Raw genomic sequence first — 17,660 nt, forward strand, 5'->3', positions numbered from 1 at the left:
ATGGTTTAAAACCAGGAAGGCAATACACCAGGGACATATCTTTTCTCCATACCTCTTCAGTCTGTATGCTGAGGAAATAATTCATGGAATTAGAATCTCTGAAGAAGAATGTAGCAGCAGGATCAGAGGAAGACTCATCAACAACTTGTATTATGCAGAGGACACAAGTTGCTTTTCAAAGTGAATAGGACTTAAAACACATGCTGCAGAAAATCAAAGAATACAGCCTTCAATATGGATTATATTTCAAGTCAAGAAAACAAAAATCCTCACCACTGGGTCAATAAGCAACATCAGTATAGGAAGAGAAAGGACTGAAGTTGCCAATTAATTTCATTTTGCTTGGATCAACAATCAACAAGTTTACTACCAGCAGTCAGGATATCTGGAGACCTGTTGAACTGGGCAAGTCTTCTGTCAAGGATCTCTCCAAGGTGCTAAAGAAAAATGATGTCAGTCTGAACACTAAAGACCAGTACTGATTCACACCATAGTCTTTTTAATTACTTGTTGCACATCTGAGAGGTAGACAGTGAATAAAGATAATAGAAGAAGAATTCATGCCTTTGAGTTGTGGTGATGAAAAAGAGTCTGAATATTCCATGGACTGCCAGAAGAACACCCAGATATGTCTTCAAGAAAGTATAGTCAGAGTGATCCTTAGGGAAAAGATGACAAAGTCTCTTAGACTATGGGCATGTTGCAAGGAGAGGTTATTCTTTGGAAAGGGATATTATGCTTGAAAAGGTGGAGTGTCAGCAAAAGAGAAGAAGAACCACAGAGATAGACACTGTGAATGTTAACAGTTGTCTCAGGTGTGTCAGATGTGATAGGGATAGCAGAAGATAGGACATGATTTAGGTCTGTTGTTCCTAGCTTTGATATGCGTCATACTTGAGTTGATGGAACCCAGCAACAACAACAACAACTGAGATCACTGAGATTTGTTATATCTATTCTTAATGTTGCTCATTCTATCAAATTATGAGAAGATAAATTATCATTAGAAAAGAAGCAAATTCAATGCTGTTTCTATTATGGAACATTCTAAAAAAGTACATAAACATCAATGGTTTGTGAAGTTTTACATATGATATTTGAAAAAGAAATCTGGAAGGCTTCCTTTTACATCTGTGCTTTATGGATTTCACTTTCAACTTCTTGTTGAGTCAACTTTTGGTTCACGGTGAGCCTATATAACTCAGTAGAACTTCCCTGTAGTGTCGTCTAGGCTGCCAAATGTACAAGAACAGACCGTCAGGTCTTTCACAGTCACAGCATACGTGAATCACCTATGTATAAACTAAGCACCAAGACTCCTTTTAACTGCTTAGTTGGTGTTAACTTTTTTCTTTTTCTTTTTTAGATTTTCTCCTACTTTATTTACATAATTCTAATATATTGTTTTCAAGAACAAATTTATTCAATTTTTCTCACGCCCTCACTCATGAAATTGTACAACCCCATGATTACAATTAAGTCCCCTACCTCTGCACATCTTCATCCCTCTGCTTCCACCCTCTCCCACCCCTCTTGGATCCTTTTACTCATTCTAAAATAATGGTTTTATACAGTGTTTATCCTAGTGGGACTGAGTTAGTTCACTCAGCATAAAGCTCTCCAGTCCCTCCAAAGTTAGGTAATAATTTACAAAATAATTTTTCTTCCATGCTGCATAGCATTCTATTGTGTGAAGTACCATAATTTCTCAAACCATTCATTTGTGTTTGGACATTTGGGGCTGTTTCCATACTCTTGTGATGGTGAATATTGCTGCTATGAACATAGGTATTGAGATCTCAGTTCTCAGTTTCTCAGGGTATATTCCAAGTAGTGGAATAACTGGACCATATTGAATTTCAATGTTCAGGATGGTACTGGTACAATGACGGGCACATAGACCAATGGAACAGAATTGAGAAGCCAGGAATAGACCAGATTTTCTATGGTCAACTGATATTCGACAAGGAAATCAAAGCTATCAAATGGGGAAATGATAACCTCTTCAATAAATGGTGCTGGGAAAACTGGGATTCCACCTGCAGAAAGTTGAAACAGGATTCACATCTCACACCATTAACAATCAACTCAAGGTGGATGAGAGACCTGGGAGTAAAACCCAAAACCATATATATGTTCTCCTATGTTCATAAGAGACAATCTGGGATCAAGCGTAGAAGTGCTAGTCCAAGGTATAAAGAAACTACCAAATACAACCAGAAATACACAATCTGAAGAGGATAAAATTGATGCATGGGACTTTCTAAAGATTAAATCCATGTGTGTAACAAAAACTTTTTCCAGCAGAGTGAAAAGAAAACCTACAGACTGGGAATAAACATTTGGTAATACCATCTTAGACAAGAGCCTTATAACAAAAATTTACAGAATACTCCTGGGCCTCCACAAGAAAAAGATTGATAACCCAATTACAAAATAGGCAAGAGACATGGAAAGAATTTTCACAGAGGAAGATATTCAAATTGCAAACAGACACATGAAGAAATGCTCCAAATCACTGGCAATAAGAGAGATGCAAATTAAAACTGCAATGAGGTACCACCTCACTCCAGTAATAGTGACAAAGTTTAAAAGGACAGCAAATAATAAACACCACTGTTGGTGGTATTGTAAAATGGTACAACCATTTTGGAAGGCAGTTTGGCACTTTTTCAAAATTTGGTGTTAACTTTAGATAATTTTTTCTTCTTATTTTTTTCCCCACCTCATCTGCACTGAAATTTTCCTAATTTCTTCACTTATATATGAAGTGTTCATAGGACACAGCCAGCTCAAAGGCATTGATTCACCTCCTGTCATACCTAGGCACTGTTAGCTTTCTGATGCATAGCAAGTAACTGAGAAGACCACAGCCTGGATCAGGCATAACCTTGTCTCTAGACTGATGTCATTGCTCATCAGTACTCTGGAGATGTCCCTGAGAGCAGACTTTACCAATATAATTCCTCTTTTAATTTCCTGACTGCTGGTACTAAGAGTGTTGTTTGTGGAGCCAAACAAATGGAAGTTGAAATCTCAATCTTTTCACCATCTATCATAATGTTGCCAATCTGCCTAGTGGTGAGAATCTTTGTTTTCTTGATGTTGAGCTTTAATCCATATTGAAGGCTGCATTCCTTGACCTTCTGCAGCAAATGCTTCAGGCCCTGCCTAGTTTTAGCAAGCAAGGTTGTGTCATCTGTATTACACAGGTCGTTGATAAGTCTTCCTCCAGTACTAATGGCATAAAAAAACAAGGCCCCAGGAATTGATGACATACCAATTTACATATTTTAACAAACAGATGATGCCCTGAATGTGCTCACTAAGTTGTACCAAGAAATCTGGAGGACAGCCACCTGGCCAACTGACTAGAAGAGATCTATATTTATTCCCATTCCAAATAAAGGTGATGGGACAGAGTGTGGAAATTATTGAACAATGTCATTATTTTACATGCAAGGAAGATTTTGCTGAAAATTATCCAAAATCAACTGGAACAGCACATCAGCAGAGAACTGCCAGAAGTGTAGGCTGGGTTTAGAAGAGGTCATGGTGCTAGGGGTATTATAATTGATGTTAGATGGATCCTGGCTGAAAGCAGAGAGTAGTATAGGAATGTCTATCTGTGCTTCATTAACTACGTAAAGGCATTTGACTCTGTAGATCACAACAAACTATGGCTAACTCTGAGGAGATTGGGAATCCCAAAACACTTAATTGTGCTTATTTGAAACCTATATTGGGACCTCAATCTGTACATGGAACAAATAATCCAGGAGGCTGGGCTCTATGAGGAGGAATATAGCATTAGAATTGAGAGAAGACTCATTTGTAGGTGACCCTTTGTTTTTCTCAAGCTGCTTTTTGTATCCTATCTATATCTCTTTTTTTGGTGAATTTAATTATTATATGTCTTGATGTTTTTCTGTTTTGGTCTAGTGTATTTGTTGTTTGTTTGCTGAGCTTCTTAAATATGATTTATCCATTCTTCACAATACTTGGAACGTTTTCTTCTAGAACTTCTTGCCGTTTTCTCAGTAATTTCCCTATCCCTCTAATGTTCTAGAATTCCAAACATATGTATATTGTTCCATTTGATATCATCCCACATGATTCTGGTATATTCTTCATTTTCTTTACATTTTCTCTCTGGTTTTTCTCTTAGTATGTTTTCATGGATGTTCTTGTTTGCTGGCCCACTGCTTCTCTATTCCATCCCTTCTGTTCTACATTTTTGTACGTCCAGATGTTGGACACTTCTACTACTTTGGTCTTAATATTCTGGATTGCAGTTTCATGCACTTTTCTTATTTCTAGTACTGTGTTGACTATACCCTCTCTGTCTTGTGATGATTTTTTAAGTTCTTGTCCTTCACTCTCTATGGTTTCAATTCTTTCTTTCATCTTTTTCATTGTTTCCCATGTTTGTGCAAGTTTTTCCTCCTCAATATATTTCTTGTGGCTTCCTGTCTCTGGAGTTTTTGTTTTTTTTTTTCTTAATAGCTCCCATTGTTTCTTCCATCAATTGCACCTTCATCTTTAGCTTTTCAAATAACTCTCATCAATATCTTTCTTCTGGTTCTCTGCCTTATCTTTTTTTTCTATCATTTGCACTTTCTTCTGTAGCTTTTGTAATAACTCCATATCAATATATGTCTTCTGCCTTCCTGACTCTGTGGTATTCATTGGGTCTTCAATATGCTCTAATTATTTTGGACAAGGCTTAATTTGTTTTTGTACAATGTTTGAATCTGTTTTTTGCTTTTTTTACATTATGTGAAGTTTTTCTTGGTAAGTGTTGGGCTGTTTCTATTGTGTCCGTGTAAGTTGTTGATAATTCTAATATTTCTGCTGGTTTTGATTTCGTACCAGCTTACATTTTCCTATCTTTAGAATGGGCCAGTCACTTTACTAAAAATCCTTTCTAGGAAAGTATTGCCTTTCCTACATTCCTTCAGATTCTCTCTGGTCTTCAGTGCAGCCCTGCAGGAAGCTTGCCTTACTGAAATCCCCTCCTTTAACTCTATTGTACTCCTTTGTCTACAGAGTGGCAGAGTGGTCCAAGGCCAAATGCTGTACTTAAGTGGCTTCTGATTAGAGGTCTCTGAAGACAGCTCTCTTCCTAATACCTCAGTGTATCAGGGAGTTAGGTTCTCTCCTCTTTGTAGCTTCCTGTCCAAACTCTCTTCGACTCTTTGATCCCTGGGATGTTTCCAAGGCAAAAGGGGTCTCAAAATGGGAGAAAGCCCCCTTCTCCAGGAGAATTTCAGGTCATTCTCTCCACCACACTTCAATATGCTAGCCCTGGGGAGAAGTGTCTTACCTGATTATATCTTCTCTCCTAAACTCTATTCCCATCCATTGCCACAAAAGTGGCATGAGACCAGTGGGCACCAATGTAAGCAGTGTTTCTTTTGTCTACTGTTATTGGTCTGTGGAGTTACTCGTCCAGGATCCTCAATTCTCTTCTCAACTCCCTGTGAAGTTTCAGCATAAGGTCCGTGGCTTCACTGTTGTACTAGGTGAAGGTTATGCCTTGGTAGGATCTTGGATATCAGTGATCCCTCTACAGCCTGGAAGCTGTTGCAAGCAAAGAAGCAAATAAATGATGATGGAATGGTGGGGGTGAGGTTCAAGTGTTTTCCTATCCAAGGAGGGTGGGCCGATTTCTCTGCAGTGGCCCCGCATCAGTTCCCATTAGCTGACTTGGGTTTAGATCTTATCTGTAGCAAGCAAAGAGCAAAATACAGCACTTTTAAAATATTGTTAAGTGCATGGATGAAGATCATGTGTACTGAGAACTTTAATATGAAGGGCCCAAATCAAAACAACCCACTGCTATCAGGTTTATTCCAATCCACAGTGATGTTGTAGGACAGAGTGGGACTACCCAGAATATGTCCAAAGCTCTAAATTTTTATGGAAGTGAATTGCCTCATTTTTCTTCAGCAGTGACTGATGAGTTCCAACTACTTCCCTTTTTTATTATCAGCCAAATAGTTTACCCAGAGTGCTACTTGGAATCTGTAACAAAGGAATAGAAGGAAGTTAATGTTTGTCAGTTCATTGTCATATACCTGTAAGTAGTCTATATATCTAAAATAGTTCTTAAAAAAAACTCTTCAAGTTATATATTATTGTACAATCTTAAAAAATACTTGATATTAAAAGATACTGAGTAACTAAATCAATGAAACTTAAGTCAGAGATAGTTGTGTATTACTCTGTAAGTTTCGACTTAAAATGATTCTATATTACAATGGGATAGAAACAGGAGTCCATTTACCCTAGCTTTACCACATATGCTTTTTGTTCACAACAATACATTAACTGCACAAAGCATTGATCAATTACATTGATAATAAAAGTACATATGACAGAAGTCTTATGTGATAGAATTGTTAGACCACTGTGTGCATAAACTAGAGGTGAACAAATTATATCCCATGCATATAACCTAATGTGATGCCTTTGGAAAGTATTTCTTTTTTTAGCACTAACCAACCAACAAGTTAATTCCTATTCATGCTAACCTCAAGTGTGAAGAGTTGAATGACACTCATAGGGTTTTCAATGACTGATTTTTTTTTTAGAAGTATGTTCTTCCTCAGTATCTCTCTATGGACTTCAGTTAACAGCCAAACATGTTAACTTTTTGCAACACTTATGAATACAGTCCAACTCATAGTTTTGTGTTTAGTTAATGATAATTACACGCGCTATTAGGTAGTTGAGTTACCAGAGACAAAATGGACCATGGAGAGTAAAACATTAACTCTGATCTAGTATAGAAAAAAGTTTGATGAACCCTAAAATAGTCTGTAAATTAAAATTTAATAAGTATTTTAGAAAAATAACACTTTTCAATGAGAAAACTACCAAAGTTTGTATAAACTAAAAAGAGGAATATATTGGGAGTCGGTATATTCCTGCATTGTCATTTCTACTTTGATCAATCTACCAAGATTTTTCTCTTCAGCTTAGAATTTAAAGTAACAGCTGGTTAAGGAGAGGCATGGCTTTCTGTGCAGTGGAAAACTGGTAAGATGGTAACATATGGTGAAAGAAGGAGTGGAGGGATGGGATGATGACACTATGCTTCTAGGATCTAATGATGAAGGAGAGGGACTTTGGTCTATCAAGACCAGCTGTCATCAGATTCTTTCTACTTGTTAATTTGAAGACAGAATTTATCCCATACTGGAAAACTTCACTGATAGTAGCTTTTCTGCATTCTACTGGTTTTTATTTAATATCTGCTCCATCATTGCTTCCCAGTTTTCTTCTCATTATTTTAAATTTTTGGCTATTATTAATCTTGATATAATACATCTTGGCTTCTTTTTAAATTAGTTTTCAAAAAGAAATTGTGTATAGGTCTTCCCGAATCTGGTTCATTATTTTACCTTGTGGTTCATATTATTTCTGTATTCAATTGACTTATTTTTCTTAATTCTTAAGTGCTTATTTCAGTAACTTTTGGAGATTTCCCCCAAATATAAAAAAATCCCCTCTTAAATTCTAACACATTGTACATTCCCCAAACTTCTGATGTATAACATTTTCTCAATCATCCCTAAATATTTTTTTAAAAATATTTTTAACTAGGAGATGCTTTCTTCACTTACTGTACAGCTGTTTTCTTAAATATATTTTCTTCCATTTTATTTGCAGGCTTTCTGATTCTACAATTTTAGAACTGGAGTTTTTGTGGCTGGATTTTAAAATGTTTAGCTAGTATGGAAGCACTGTAATTTAATTGGCAAAATAAATTTATTTACATGTAAGACTACTGACTTCACTTTAACATCCTACTTTATTTATAAGGATTCCATATTTGTTCCCATTTCCAAAAAAGGTGATCAAACAGAATGCTGACATTATTAAATGATATCATTAATAACATGTGTGTAAGCAAAATATTGCTGAAGATCATCCAGTATTGATTAGAACAGTCCATTGACAGACAACTACCAGAACTTTAACTGGATTCAGAAGAGACTGTGGTACCAGGATGTCATTGCCAATGTCCGATGGATTCTGGCTATGAGCAAAAAAAGAATGTCTAAATCCAAAGCTAGTTTCTCTCTGAATATTATTTCTCCCCTCATTTATCTTTTTCTACTGGAGTCTAACTATAATCTCTATGTGATTTAATTATCTAAATTTCTTCCTCTTCTTCTATGTGCTGTACTTTCTCTTTATAATTTTCTTCCAGCTCATTTAACTTTATCTTCTACTCTAATCTGTGTTTTTGTTCTTACTTTGTTTTGACTGCAATAACTGCAATATTTCAGTAAATAATATTTCATTAATCTCTTAATTCTTGTTTTATTTTCATTCTGTCTTCTATTTCTTTATAATTTTTAGGTGGTTTTACTAGACATTACATTTTCAAGTCCCAGGATAAATAATCTTAAGAAGTTGCTGAGTTTTACTTATACCATTTACTTATACCATTTTCTTTTCCTTTTATGGAGTTTATCCTATGGAATATTCTCTTTTTCTCTCCGTTTTTGCTTTCCTCTTTTTTTCTTCCTTCTTTATCTTCCTAGCCTTTCTCTGCATCTTCTCCCCTTTGCCCTTACTGTTTTTCTGTTTGGCTTTCATCATTTGAATTTTTTTTTTATATTATAAAACCAACAAGTTGCATGTTTATTTTGCAGAATTTTATCATAATTAGGCTGTATTATATCAATAGTATCTATCTATCTGCTACCCTACCATAATGGCAGAAGGAAAAAGGAAGAAATTATTTTGTTCAAAGAAAGCTTATACTTATCTGTGCTGGGAGCTAGAGTATATTTCTAGCCTATGGCAAATATAGTAATAACATAATACTGAGTCCTTGGGTTCAGGTCCTTATTTCTGTAAGGGACATCAGTGTTTAAACTCTACCCTAGCATTGATAATGCTGTGCCCAGAGCAACCTTGCCTTGTGAGTATATAAAAGAAAATACAGCAAAAGCCAAAAAATCCTCGAACCTATGGCCTTTGAGTCAGAACTGACTCATAGCTGACCCACAGCAGGGTGTCTGAACCTGGAAATTACATGAAAAGAGATTCCTGTCATTTTCCTGTAGAGTTGCAGATGGATTCCTACTGCCAATCAGTGTTGACTTTTGAATTCACAGCACAGTTTTGTGTGCCTCTACCACCAGAGGTTGCCTATGTGTGTGTAAAATGCTTTCTGGTTTTCATTATGATCTCAACTCTTCTTTGTGCCTTTCTGCTCTCCCTCCCTTGTTCCTTGAGTTTCATTTTCTTTCTCTGTACTTGAAGATGCCTCTATTTTCTTGTGAGCCCAACAATATATTACAATTTTTATTTTAATGATGGTCCAAATGCATAGAGGCAAGAATTCCTTCAGAGGATCTAATATCCTATTAGGATGATGGATATGAAAATTTTTATATTAAAATTATTTCCCTGTGAAATTACTAAAGGTAGAATGAATTATTTTAATCTCTGGAAGCAGTATTTTGAATATAGAAAATCCAAAATCAATCTCAACTATGTTTGAAAGCATGTAGCATAATTTAATTAAAAATACAAATATAACTTGTCCATATAAAGAAAAACTAATGTCTAAATATATTTTACATGCAATAATTGTTTCTTCTCTGGAGAAAAAAAGATTAAACAAATCTGTTGTGCTGTGAATACACTAACAGTGTGTTTTGGGATTTAACAGGTCCAAAGGACTATAGCTAAGCAGATTCAGATGGTGAAACAGATTGGAAAAGGTCGCTATGGGGAAGTTTGGATGGGAAAGTGGCGTGGCGAAAAGGTAGCTGTGAAAGTGTTCTTCACCACAGAGGAAGCCAGCTGGTTCAGAGAGACAGAAATATATCAGACAGTGTTGATGAGGCATGAAAATATTTTGGGTGAGTACAAATCTGTATAGGAATGTTCAGAATTGCCTAGCTTTCCTCTGTTTTTCTGTTAAACATCTGTATATAACTCATCTGTCTAGTCATGTTATGAAATATATATTTTCTGCTTGGCATGAGCGCAGGAACATCACAAGCTTCTCATGGGCTGGAAATAGGATGGGATTTTCTAGAAGACTGAGACGTGAAATATTGTCATACTTTTTTTCAGTATTTGTTAGTATTAGAAGGAGCATATTTTTATTTAAATGTTGTGCAAATAGTGGGAATTTTATCAGTAAAATTATTCCCTATTAATTTTTTTTAATATTCTTACATTAAAGCTGTGTCATTCAAGGAGAACATAAACTGATAAGTAGGTAGAGTCATGTTATGCCTTACCACTTTCAAGACCTTGTTTTAAGCAGTATTTTAATACGATGAAGTTGAGCACTTAGTAGTGTAGTCCTTAGAGGGCTGTACTGTTAACCCTAAAACCACACCTTTCTGGTGATTCAAATCCACCAGAGGTTCTAAAGGAGAGAGAGGTGAGTTACAGTCTCAGAAATCCAATGCAGATTCATATTTAGGGAGTGTGAGCCTACGGGCCGTGAGAATGAGAAAATTAATGGAAACAAAAATTTAAATATTAATCACCAGTTAAAAAGGGGCATATTTTCAAACACAAACTAATTTTTTTTTCTGTCCACACAATCTTAAATGCAGGCATTTCATGTTGCTGTTGTGACATTGTGTGCTGTAAGTTGGAGCCCACACACTGCTGACTCTCCAGTGGGTTTTCAGAGGGAATTAATTGCAGGGGAGAATGCCCAGCCTTCTCCCATGGAGCAGCTGGTGGTCGATTTGGACCTTGTGGATTGAACTTCAAGATTGCCATGCAGCTTCTCACCACTAGGCATCAGGGTTCCCTTTTTAGTCATTTAATAAGTATGTCATGGCTGTCATCTAAAAATTGATGAGATGATAAATAAAAGAAAACTTTGAGAAGAATAAGCAGCTCTGTTGGTTAAGTAGGTATATATTGAACTGCTAACTGAGAATAAGACCTTGATTTGAACCTCATAATGGTTTCATGGGAGAAAATACCTGATGACATGTTTCCATAAAGATTGTAGCCTGGTGTAACCTACAGGGCAGTTCTACTCTGCCCTATGGAGTATTATGATTTAGAATGGACCCAATTACAAGGAGAATACAGATTATTTGTCACCAGAAAGTACTTACCTTCCAAACTCTTTTGTCCTTTTTTCCTTTTAGGGTTCATTGCTGCAGATATCAAAGGGACAGGATCTTGGACTCAACTCTACCTAATCACAGACTATCATGAAAATGGGTCCCTTTATGATTTTCTGAAGTCCACTACCCTAGATACGAAAGCAATGCTGAAATTAGCCTACTCATCTGTTAGTGGTTTATGTCACTTACACACTGAAATCTTTAGTACTCAAGGCAAACCAGCTATTGCCCATCGAGATCTGAAAAGTAAGAACATCTTGGTGAAGAAAAATGGAACATGTTGTATAGCTGATCTCGGCCTGGCTGTCAAATTTATTAGGTTAGTACCAAGCTGGACAAGTGCACTTTTTATCTTTTATAGATTGTACATTTTGTAGTTCATTTCTTCTGGGATAGTTAATAGATGAAGAGTTGTATTCATTTCAACTTTTATTTGGAAGGAAAAAAAGAAATGTTTTATTTTAAAATGCAGACTTTCTAAGTTGATCCTGTTAATTTCGTGTCCATAAGTAATCTGACTCAGCAATAGCACTTACTTTAGATTGCAGGGTTTTGCTAATAGAGATCTCTAATGCCTGCGATTATATGGTCGGAATTCAGTATAGCATTTGTAAATTGATAAAAGTCTCAAGGAAAAAAGATACATACTAAAGTAGTAAGAAAGGCAGTGATTTTTTTTTTTAGTGGCATAGGAATAATAACTTGCTTAGTTTTTATCTAAGAAATAAGAGACAAACCACAATTTTCAGCACTATTATACTGTAACCTAGAAATGGTATCTATAACAACTGGACACATAAGCCAGAGCATGATGTGAAATGGTATAGTTTTCTGATCCCAAGGAGTTATACTGGTGGTTTCTACAGAATAGGGGTTAGGGATGCTCAGGAATCAAGGCTTTTTTTTCCTTACTCCTTACTTAAATCATAACAGTTTCTGTTCTGTTCAGCAGATGACTTATCTAGAAGAAATGATTCTTCTGTTCTGTTCAGCAGATGACTTATCTAGAAGAAATGATTCTTCTGGAGGGACGGGTCCTTGGAGAGGGGCATCATGCTTGGGAGGGTGGAGGGACAACGCAGGAGGGGAAGACCCTCTATGAGGTGGATTGATTCGGTGACTGGGGTAATCGGGGTGGGTGTGTCAGAGGCGGTGCGGTTGGCGCAGGATAGAGCAGGGTTTAGAGCTGTTGTGCATAGGGTCGCTATGAGTCGGAAACGACTCGATGGCACATAACAACAACAACAACTAGTCTATTTACAAAATCCAAATACATTGTTTTCAAGAACAAAGTCTTTCAAGTTCTCTCATCCACCCACCCACCAAATTGTACACCTCATGATTAATGCCCCCCAACCCTGCACATCCTCACCTCTCTGCTTTCAACCTCTCCCACCCCTCTTGGCTCCTTATACTTATTTTATAATAATGGATTTGTACAATATTTATCCTTGTGGACTGAGTTCACTCAGCATAATGCTCTCCATTCCCTCCCAAGTTAGGTAGTAATTTACAAAATCATTGCTCTTGAGTGCTGCCACTACTTGGAGTATACCCTGAAAAATGAGAGCTGAGGCACAATTGGAGATTTGTACACTAATGTTCATAGCAGCATTATTCACCATTACAAGAACATGGAAATAGCCCAATTGTCCATCCACAAACTAGTGGTTCTACTGCTTTAAAAGCAGCGAAAACACAAAACATAAATTGGCAATCCACTAGTATATAGTGACTTTTGAACTTCAGTGGCCTAGTAGGTAAGGAATTGTACTTCTAACCCAAAAGTGTTCAGCTTGGTTCCACTAGCAGCTCAATAGGAGAAAGATGAGCAGTCTTTTCCAGGGGGATTTACAGCCCCTAAAAACCTACTGGAAGTTCTGCTTCTGAGTCTGTTCCACCCCTAGGACAATAATTTTGATATTTTTTTTTAATTTTGAGGATGAAGTGATCATCAAAGGACTACCTTTTAAAAACCTTGACCTTAACTGAATTGCTAGACCTTATTGGAATATTTTTCAAAAGATTTATCCATAGAATGTGGAGACTGACATGAAGTAAAATACATGAAGATAGTTAATAATCTGAAAATAGGAATCATGAGAAATGACTACTGGATTGGCATTTTCAACTCTGAAGTGGATAATGAAGTGTGATTTCCAATTAGCCTCAAATATTTAAGGGTCTTAATCATTTAGAGGATGAAAAATTGTGAGAGGTTTGTTGTTCTTTTTTTATCTTTAAGGGAAAAAAGCAAGAGGAAATGACTTGAGCTATAAATTTAGATTAGAAATAGGAACCTCCTGCCAATAAAGATTATTACATTTTTTTTATATCTCTTGTGGATATTTTCTCTGCCTTATAAACTGCTTCTAGCCTCTCTGTGCAGTGGGTGGAGGGGGGCATGGGATACATAATGCTTCTCAAGTTACTGGCGTCTCTCTTCTTTCTTTCCCTGGTAAATTTCTCCAAAGAATCCCAGAGAACAATCTGATTTCACAGCCCAATAATTCGTAAGGTCTTGTAAAGTGGCTTCTGCTCTGTCCTTTCTACAAACTGCTTTATTGAGCAACACCATTAATCTCTGTCAGGAGAGGCCTTTTCTTAGTTTTTCTCTCACTATCCGTAGTGTCCAACTCTTTTTTCCTTCAGAGGTTTTGCCATCGCTATTTGCTTTTAAAAGTTTTCTCCAGGTTTACTACAATTTCTCCTCTGGTTCCCTGCTCTGTTATCCTAAATCCTTCCCCATTGCCAGATTTCCTGTTAGCTCTGCGTTTTTTTCCTAACTTCGTATTTCGGTAGATAAGACTCTATGACTCTCAACCCATTCTAAAATGTGTGCTGCCTAATACAGCTCTTCCTTTTGTTCCTGCAATTGTTGCTTTAATTAGGTGTATTCTGTCTCTACAATACTCCACCATGACAGTTTGTGTCCTTTACACGTCTAGATTATGGGATGTGACATATCACACACACTTCTTCTTTGTCTCCATGCCCACCTCTATCTACCCCTGATCTTTTCTACGTGTTGTGGTACATCATAAAATTATTTTATTAAAGCATAATTTTGCATGGCAACTATGGATGGATTGACAAAGTGACGGCAACTATGGTTTCTAAAGTCAGGCAGGGATTGTAAAGGTGTTGGAAGGTCAGACAAGTTTCCAGTCTTGTACATAGGGTCACTGAGTTTGCATGGATTTTAGAGTACCCAGTAACCACAAAAACTGATATTTGCAATTTCTCTTTTGGAGCACTTTTTATCTTTGTTTTATTACAAGTGTGATTTTTAGGCCTTCTTAGAGCTCTATTGGCTTAGTGATAAGCAGTTCCACTGCCGTTCCAAAAGTGTAAGGTTCAAATTCACCAGCTGCTCTATGGAAGAAAGATGGGCAATCTCCTCTTATGCGATTTCTACCTCTGAAAACCCACTTGGAGGGTCAGTTATAGGTCTGTTCCAACTTGACACTAAATAACATAACAACATAACCTCACCTAACATATCCTCTCTTGTGACCCTGTACATTCTGCCGTCATGATGCTCCTTACACTGCTGTACAGTCATTACATAAAGTAAGTCATAACTTACTTAGTTTTTACTTCAAAGGGACAGTGAGCTCCTTAAAGGCAGATACTGTGTATTTTGAGCTTGGCATCTCTGGTGCTTTCTCTTGGTGCTATTTCTAAGGTTCTGCATTTTTTTTTAAAAAAATGGTGCATAATAATTCTATATTTGCTACAGCAAGAAGAAAATAAAATACTCATTCCTAGTTCCAGAGATTCTACACATTCCTGACTAAATTCACATTTCCAATTTTATATTACACAAACTCTCTTAATCTGCTCTACTACTTGAATTTTCTTTTTCTGTATGTACTTTATATGTGCAACCACCCTCTAAGTCTTCAGTTTAGAGGCTCATGTGTGAAGCAGTTGGATTCTGGAAGATGGTTTCTCTTGTCCTGGTGAGGGTCAGGTATGAACTGTTTTGGTTGGTTGTTTTCATTCACAGTTGGGTGTCAGCTGTTTGGATTTGCCTGATTTAGCTACCAATGAGCTGTGGGCTGGAAGCCTCTTGTTTAGAGTCAACCAGGACCTGGTGGGCAGGCCTTGCATTTAAAGGTGGTAGGATCTTCAGACCTGCTGTTAATTGTGTTAGAGATGAACATTCTTCTAAGTGATACAGCCCTGGTCTGTCAGTTTGCTGTACTGAAGTAAATTGGGGTTGCTGTGATGCTGAACACTGTGTCAAACATCATCTAGTATTTCAAACATCATCATGGTTACCTGTCGTGGACAGTGTTTAGTGGAGCACCCAGATTGATTCAGGTTTGGAAACAGGAGAAGCATCTACTTCCTAAACCACATGTCTATGTAAACTCGATGAACATAGTGAAAAATGAGAGTTATAGTACTAGGTTCTGGTCTTTTGTTCATAGGATCTCTATGAGTTGTGCTCGACTTAATGGCACTTAACAACAACAGCAATAATACATCACAGTGCCTTTGCTACTCTATGAATGTATTGCAATCCAATCTTGTGTATACCACTAAGTCACATTGATCCCCTGCCTAGGAATAATGATGCCTGTTCTGTACCCTTGTAGTGATTCCCTGACCTTTGTTTTCCTTGTATTATAATTTGGTTTTGGTGGTTATTTTTTAATTTTCTTTTATGCTGGTTTATTTACAATGTCTGTATACATTGTTTTTCACACTGGCTCTTTCCCATTTCCTTCACACACTCCTCCCTCAACCCATCAAATTAAGTGACCCTATGATTAACACCCCCATCCTAACCCTTCTGCTCCCTCTCCCCACCCCCATTAGATCGTTATACTCTTTCTACAGTAATGGTCTTACACAGTATTTGTCTTTATGGGATGAGTTCGTTCACTCAGCATAATGCTCTCCAGTCCCTCCTAATCTAGGTAGTGGTTTACAAAATCATTGCTCCTGCATGCTGCACAGTAATCCACTGTGTGAATGTAACATAGTTTCTTAAACCATTCTATTGTGGCTAGACAATTTGGGCTGTTTCCATTTTCTTGTGATGGTGAATAATGGTGTTATGAACATTGGTGTATAGTCTTCATTTATGCCTCAGTTCTCATTCTCTCAGGGCATATTGCATGCAGTTGAATAGATGGATCATATGGAATGTCTGTGTTCAGCTTTCAGAGAAAACACCCAACTGCCTTCCCCAGTGGTTATACAATTTTACAATCCCACCAACGGTGTATAAGAATTCCTATCTCACCTCTTCCTCTCCAACATTTATTACTTGTTCTCCTGTTAAACTTTGCCACTGCTGCTGGAGTGAGATAGAATCTCATTTTGGTTTTGATTTTCATCTCTCTTATTGCCACTGATTTTGAGCATTTCTTCATGTTCTTGTGTTCATGTCTTTTGGCCATTTGAATAGCTTCCTCTGTGAAAAGTCTTTCCAAAACTTTTGTGCATTTTGTAATTGGGTTATCAATCTTTTTCTAGTGGAGGCTCTGTAGGATTTTGTAAACTGTTGCTATGAGACCTTTGTCTGAAATGGTGTTGCCAATTTTTTATTTCCCCAATCAGTAGATTTTCTTTCCGCTCTGCTGGAAAAAGTTTTTGATGCACACAGGGATTTAATCTTTAGAAGGTCCTATTTATTAATTTTGTCCTCTCCAGACTGAGCATTTCTGGTTGTAATTGGTAGTCTCTTTAGACCATAGACTAGACTTTCTAAGCTTGATTCCAGTTTATCTCTGATGAACTTTATGGGTTTGGGCCCAAGATCTCTGATTCATCTTGGGTTGATTTTTGTGTATGATGTGAGATATGGATTCTGTTTCAGGTTTCTGCAGGTAGAAGGTCCAGTTTTGCCAGCACCATTTGTTGAAGAGGTTGTCATTTCCCCATTTGATAGATTTTATATCCTTGTCAACTATCAATTGTCCATTTCTGGGTTCTCAATTTTGTGCCATTTGTCTGTGTGCCCGTTGTTGTACCAGTGCCTTGCTGATTTGGTCACTACTGCTTTGTAGTGGGTTTTGAGATCAGGGAGTACTATGCCTCCTACTTAATTTTTGTTTATCAAAAGTGCTTTGCTTTTCTGAGTCTCTTTTCTCCCCAAATAAACTTGACAATTTCTCTTTCTATCTCCTTGAAAGATGAATTTGGTATCTGTATTGAGATTACACTGAACATATAGATTGCTTTTTGTAAGGTTGTAATTTTCACAATATTGAGTCTTCCTATCCATGAACAAGGCACTTTTTTTTCAGTTTATTTCAGTCTTTTATTGTGTCTCAGAGAAAAGATCTATAGTTTTCTTTGTACATAATTTTTGTGTCTCTAGTTAGATTCAGGCTGGTTGTTCAGAAGGGGTCATGGTACTAGAGATATTGTAGCTGATGTTAGATGGATCTTGGCTGAAAGCAGGGAACACCAGAGGAATGTCTATCTGTGTTTCATTGACTATGCAAAGGCATTTGACTGTGTAGATCATAACAAACTATGGCTGACTCTGAGAAGAATGGGAATCCC

The 17,660-nt window shown here is 36.9% G+C and overlaps 1 protein-coding gene across 4 annotated transcripts in view; it reads left to right on the plus strand.

Moving 5' to 3' along the window:
* The window catches only part of BMPR1B (bone morphogenetic protein receptor, type IB), a 265,052-nt gene that overhangs the window by 220,724 nt on the left and 26,668 nt on the right, over positions 1 to 17,660 (plus strand). For all 4 annotated transcript variants that reach the window (XM_006900754.1, XM_006900756.1, XM_006900755.1 and 1 more), the window contains exons 7-8: positions 9,698 to 9,890; positions 11,154 to 11,451. In XM_006900754.1, coding sequence (XP_006900816.1) covers positions 9,698 to 9,890; positions 11,154 to 11,451 — 491 coding nt within the window. The remainder of the gene's footprint in view (positions 1 to 9,697; positions 9,891 to 11,153; positions 11,452 to 17,660) is intronic.

The sequence above is a fragment of the Elephantulus edwardii genome, unplaced genomic scaffold (genome assembly GCF_000299155.1).
Source record: "Elephantulus edwardii isolate Elephantulus edwardi_28Jun2011 unplaced genomic scaffold, EleEdw1.0 scaffold00294, whole genome shotgun sequence".
Classification (NCBI taxonomy): Eukaryota; Metazoa; Chordata; class Mammalia; order Macroscelidea; family Macroscelididae; genus Elephantulus; species Elephantulus edwardii.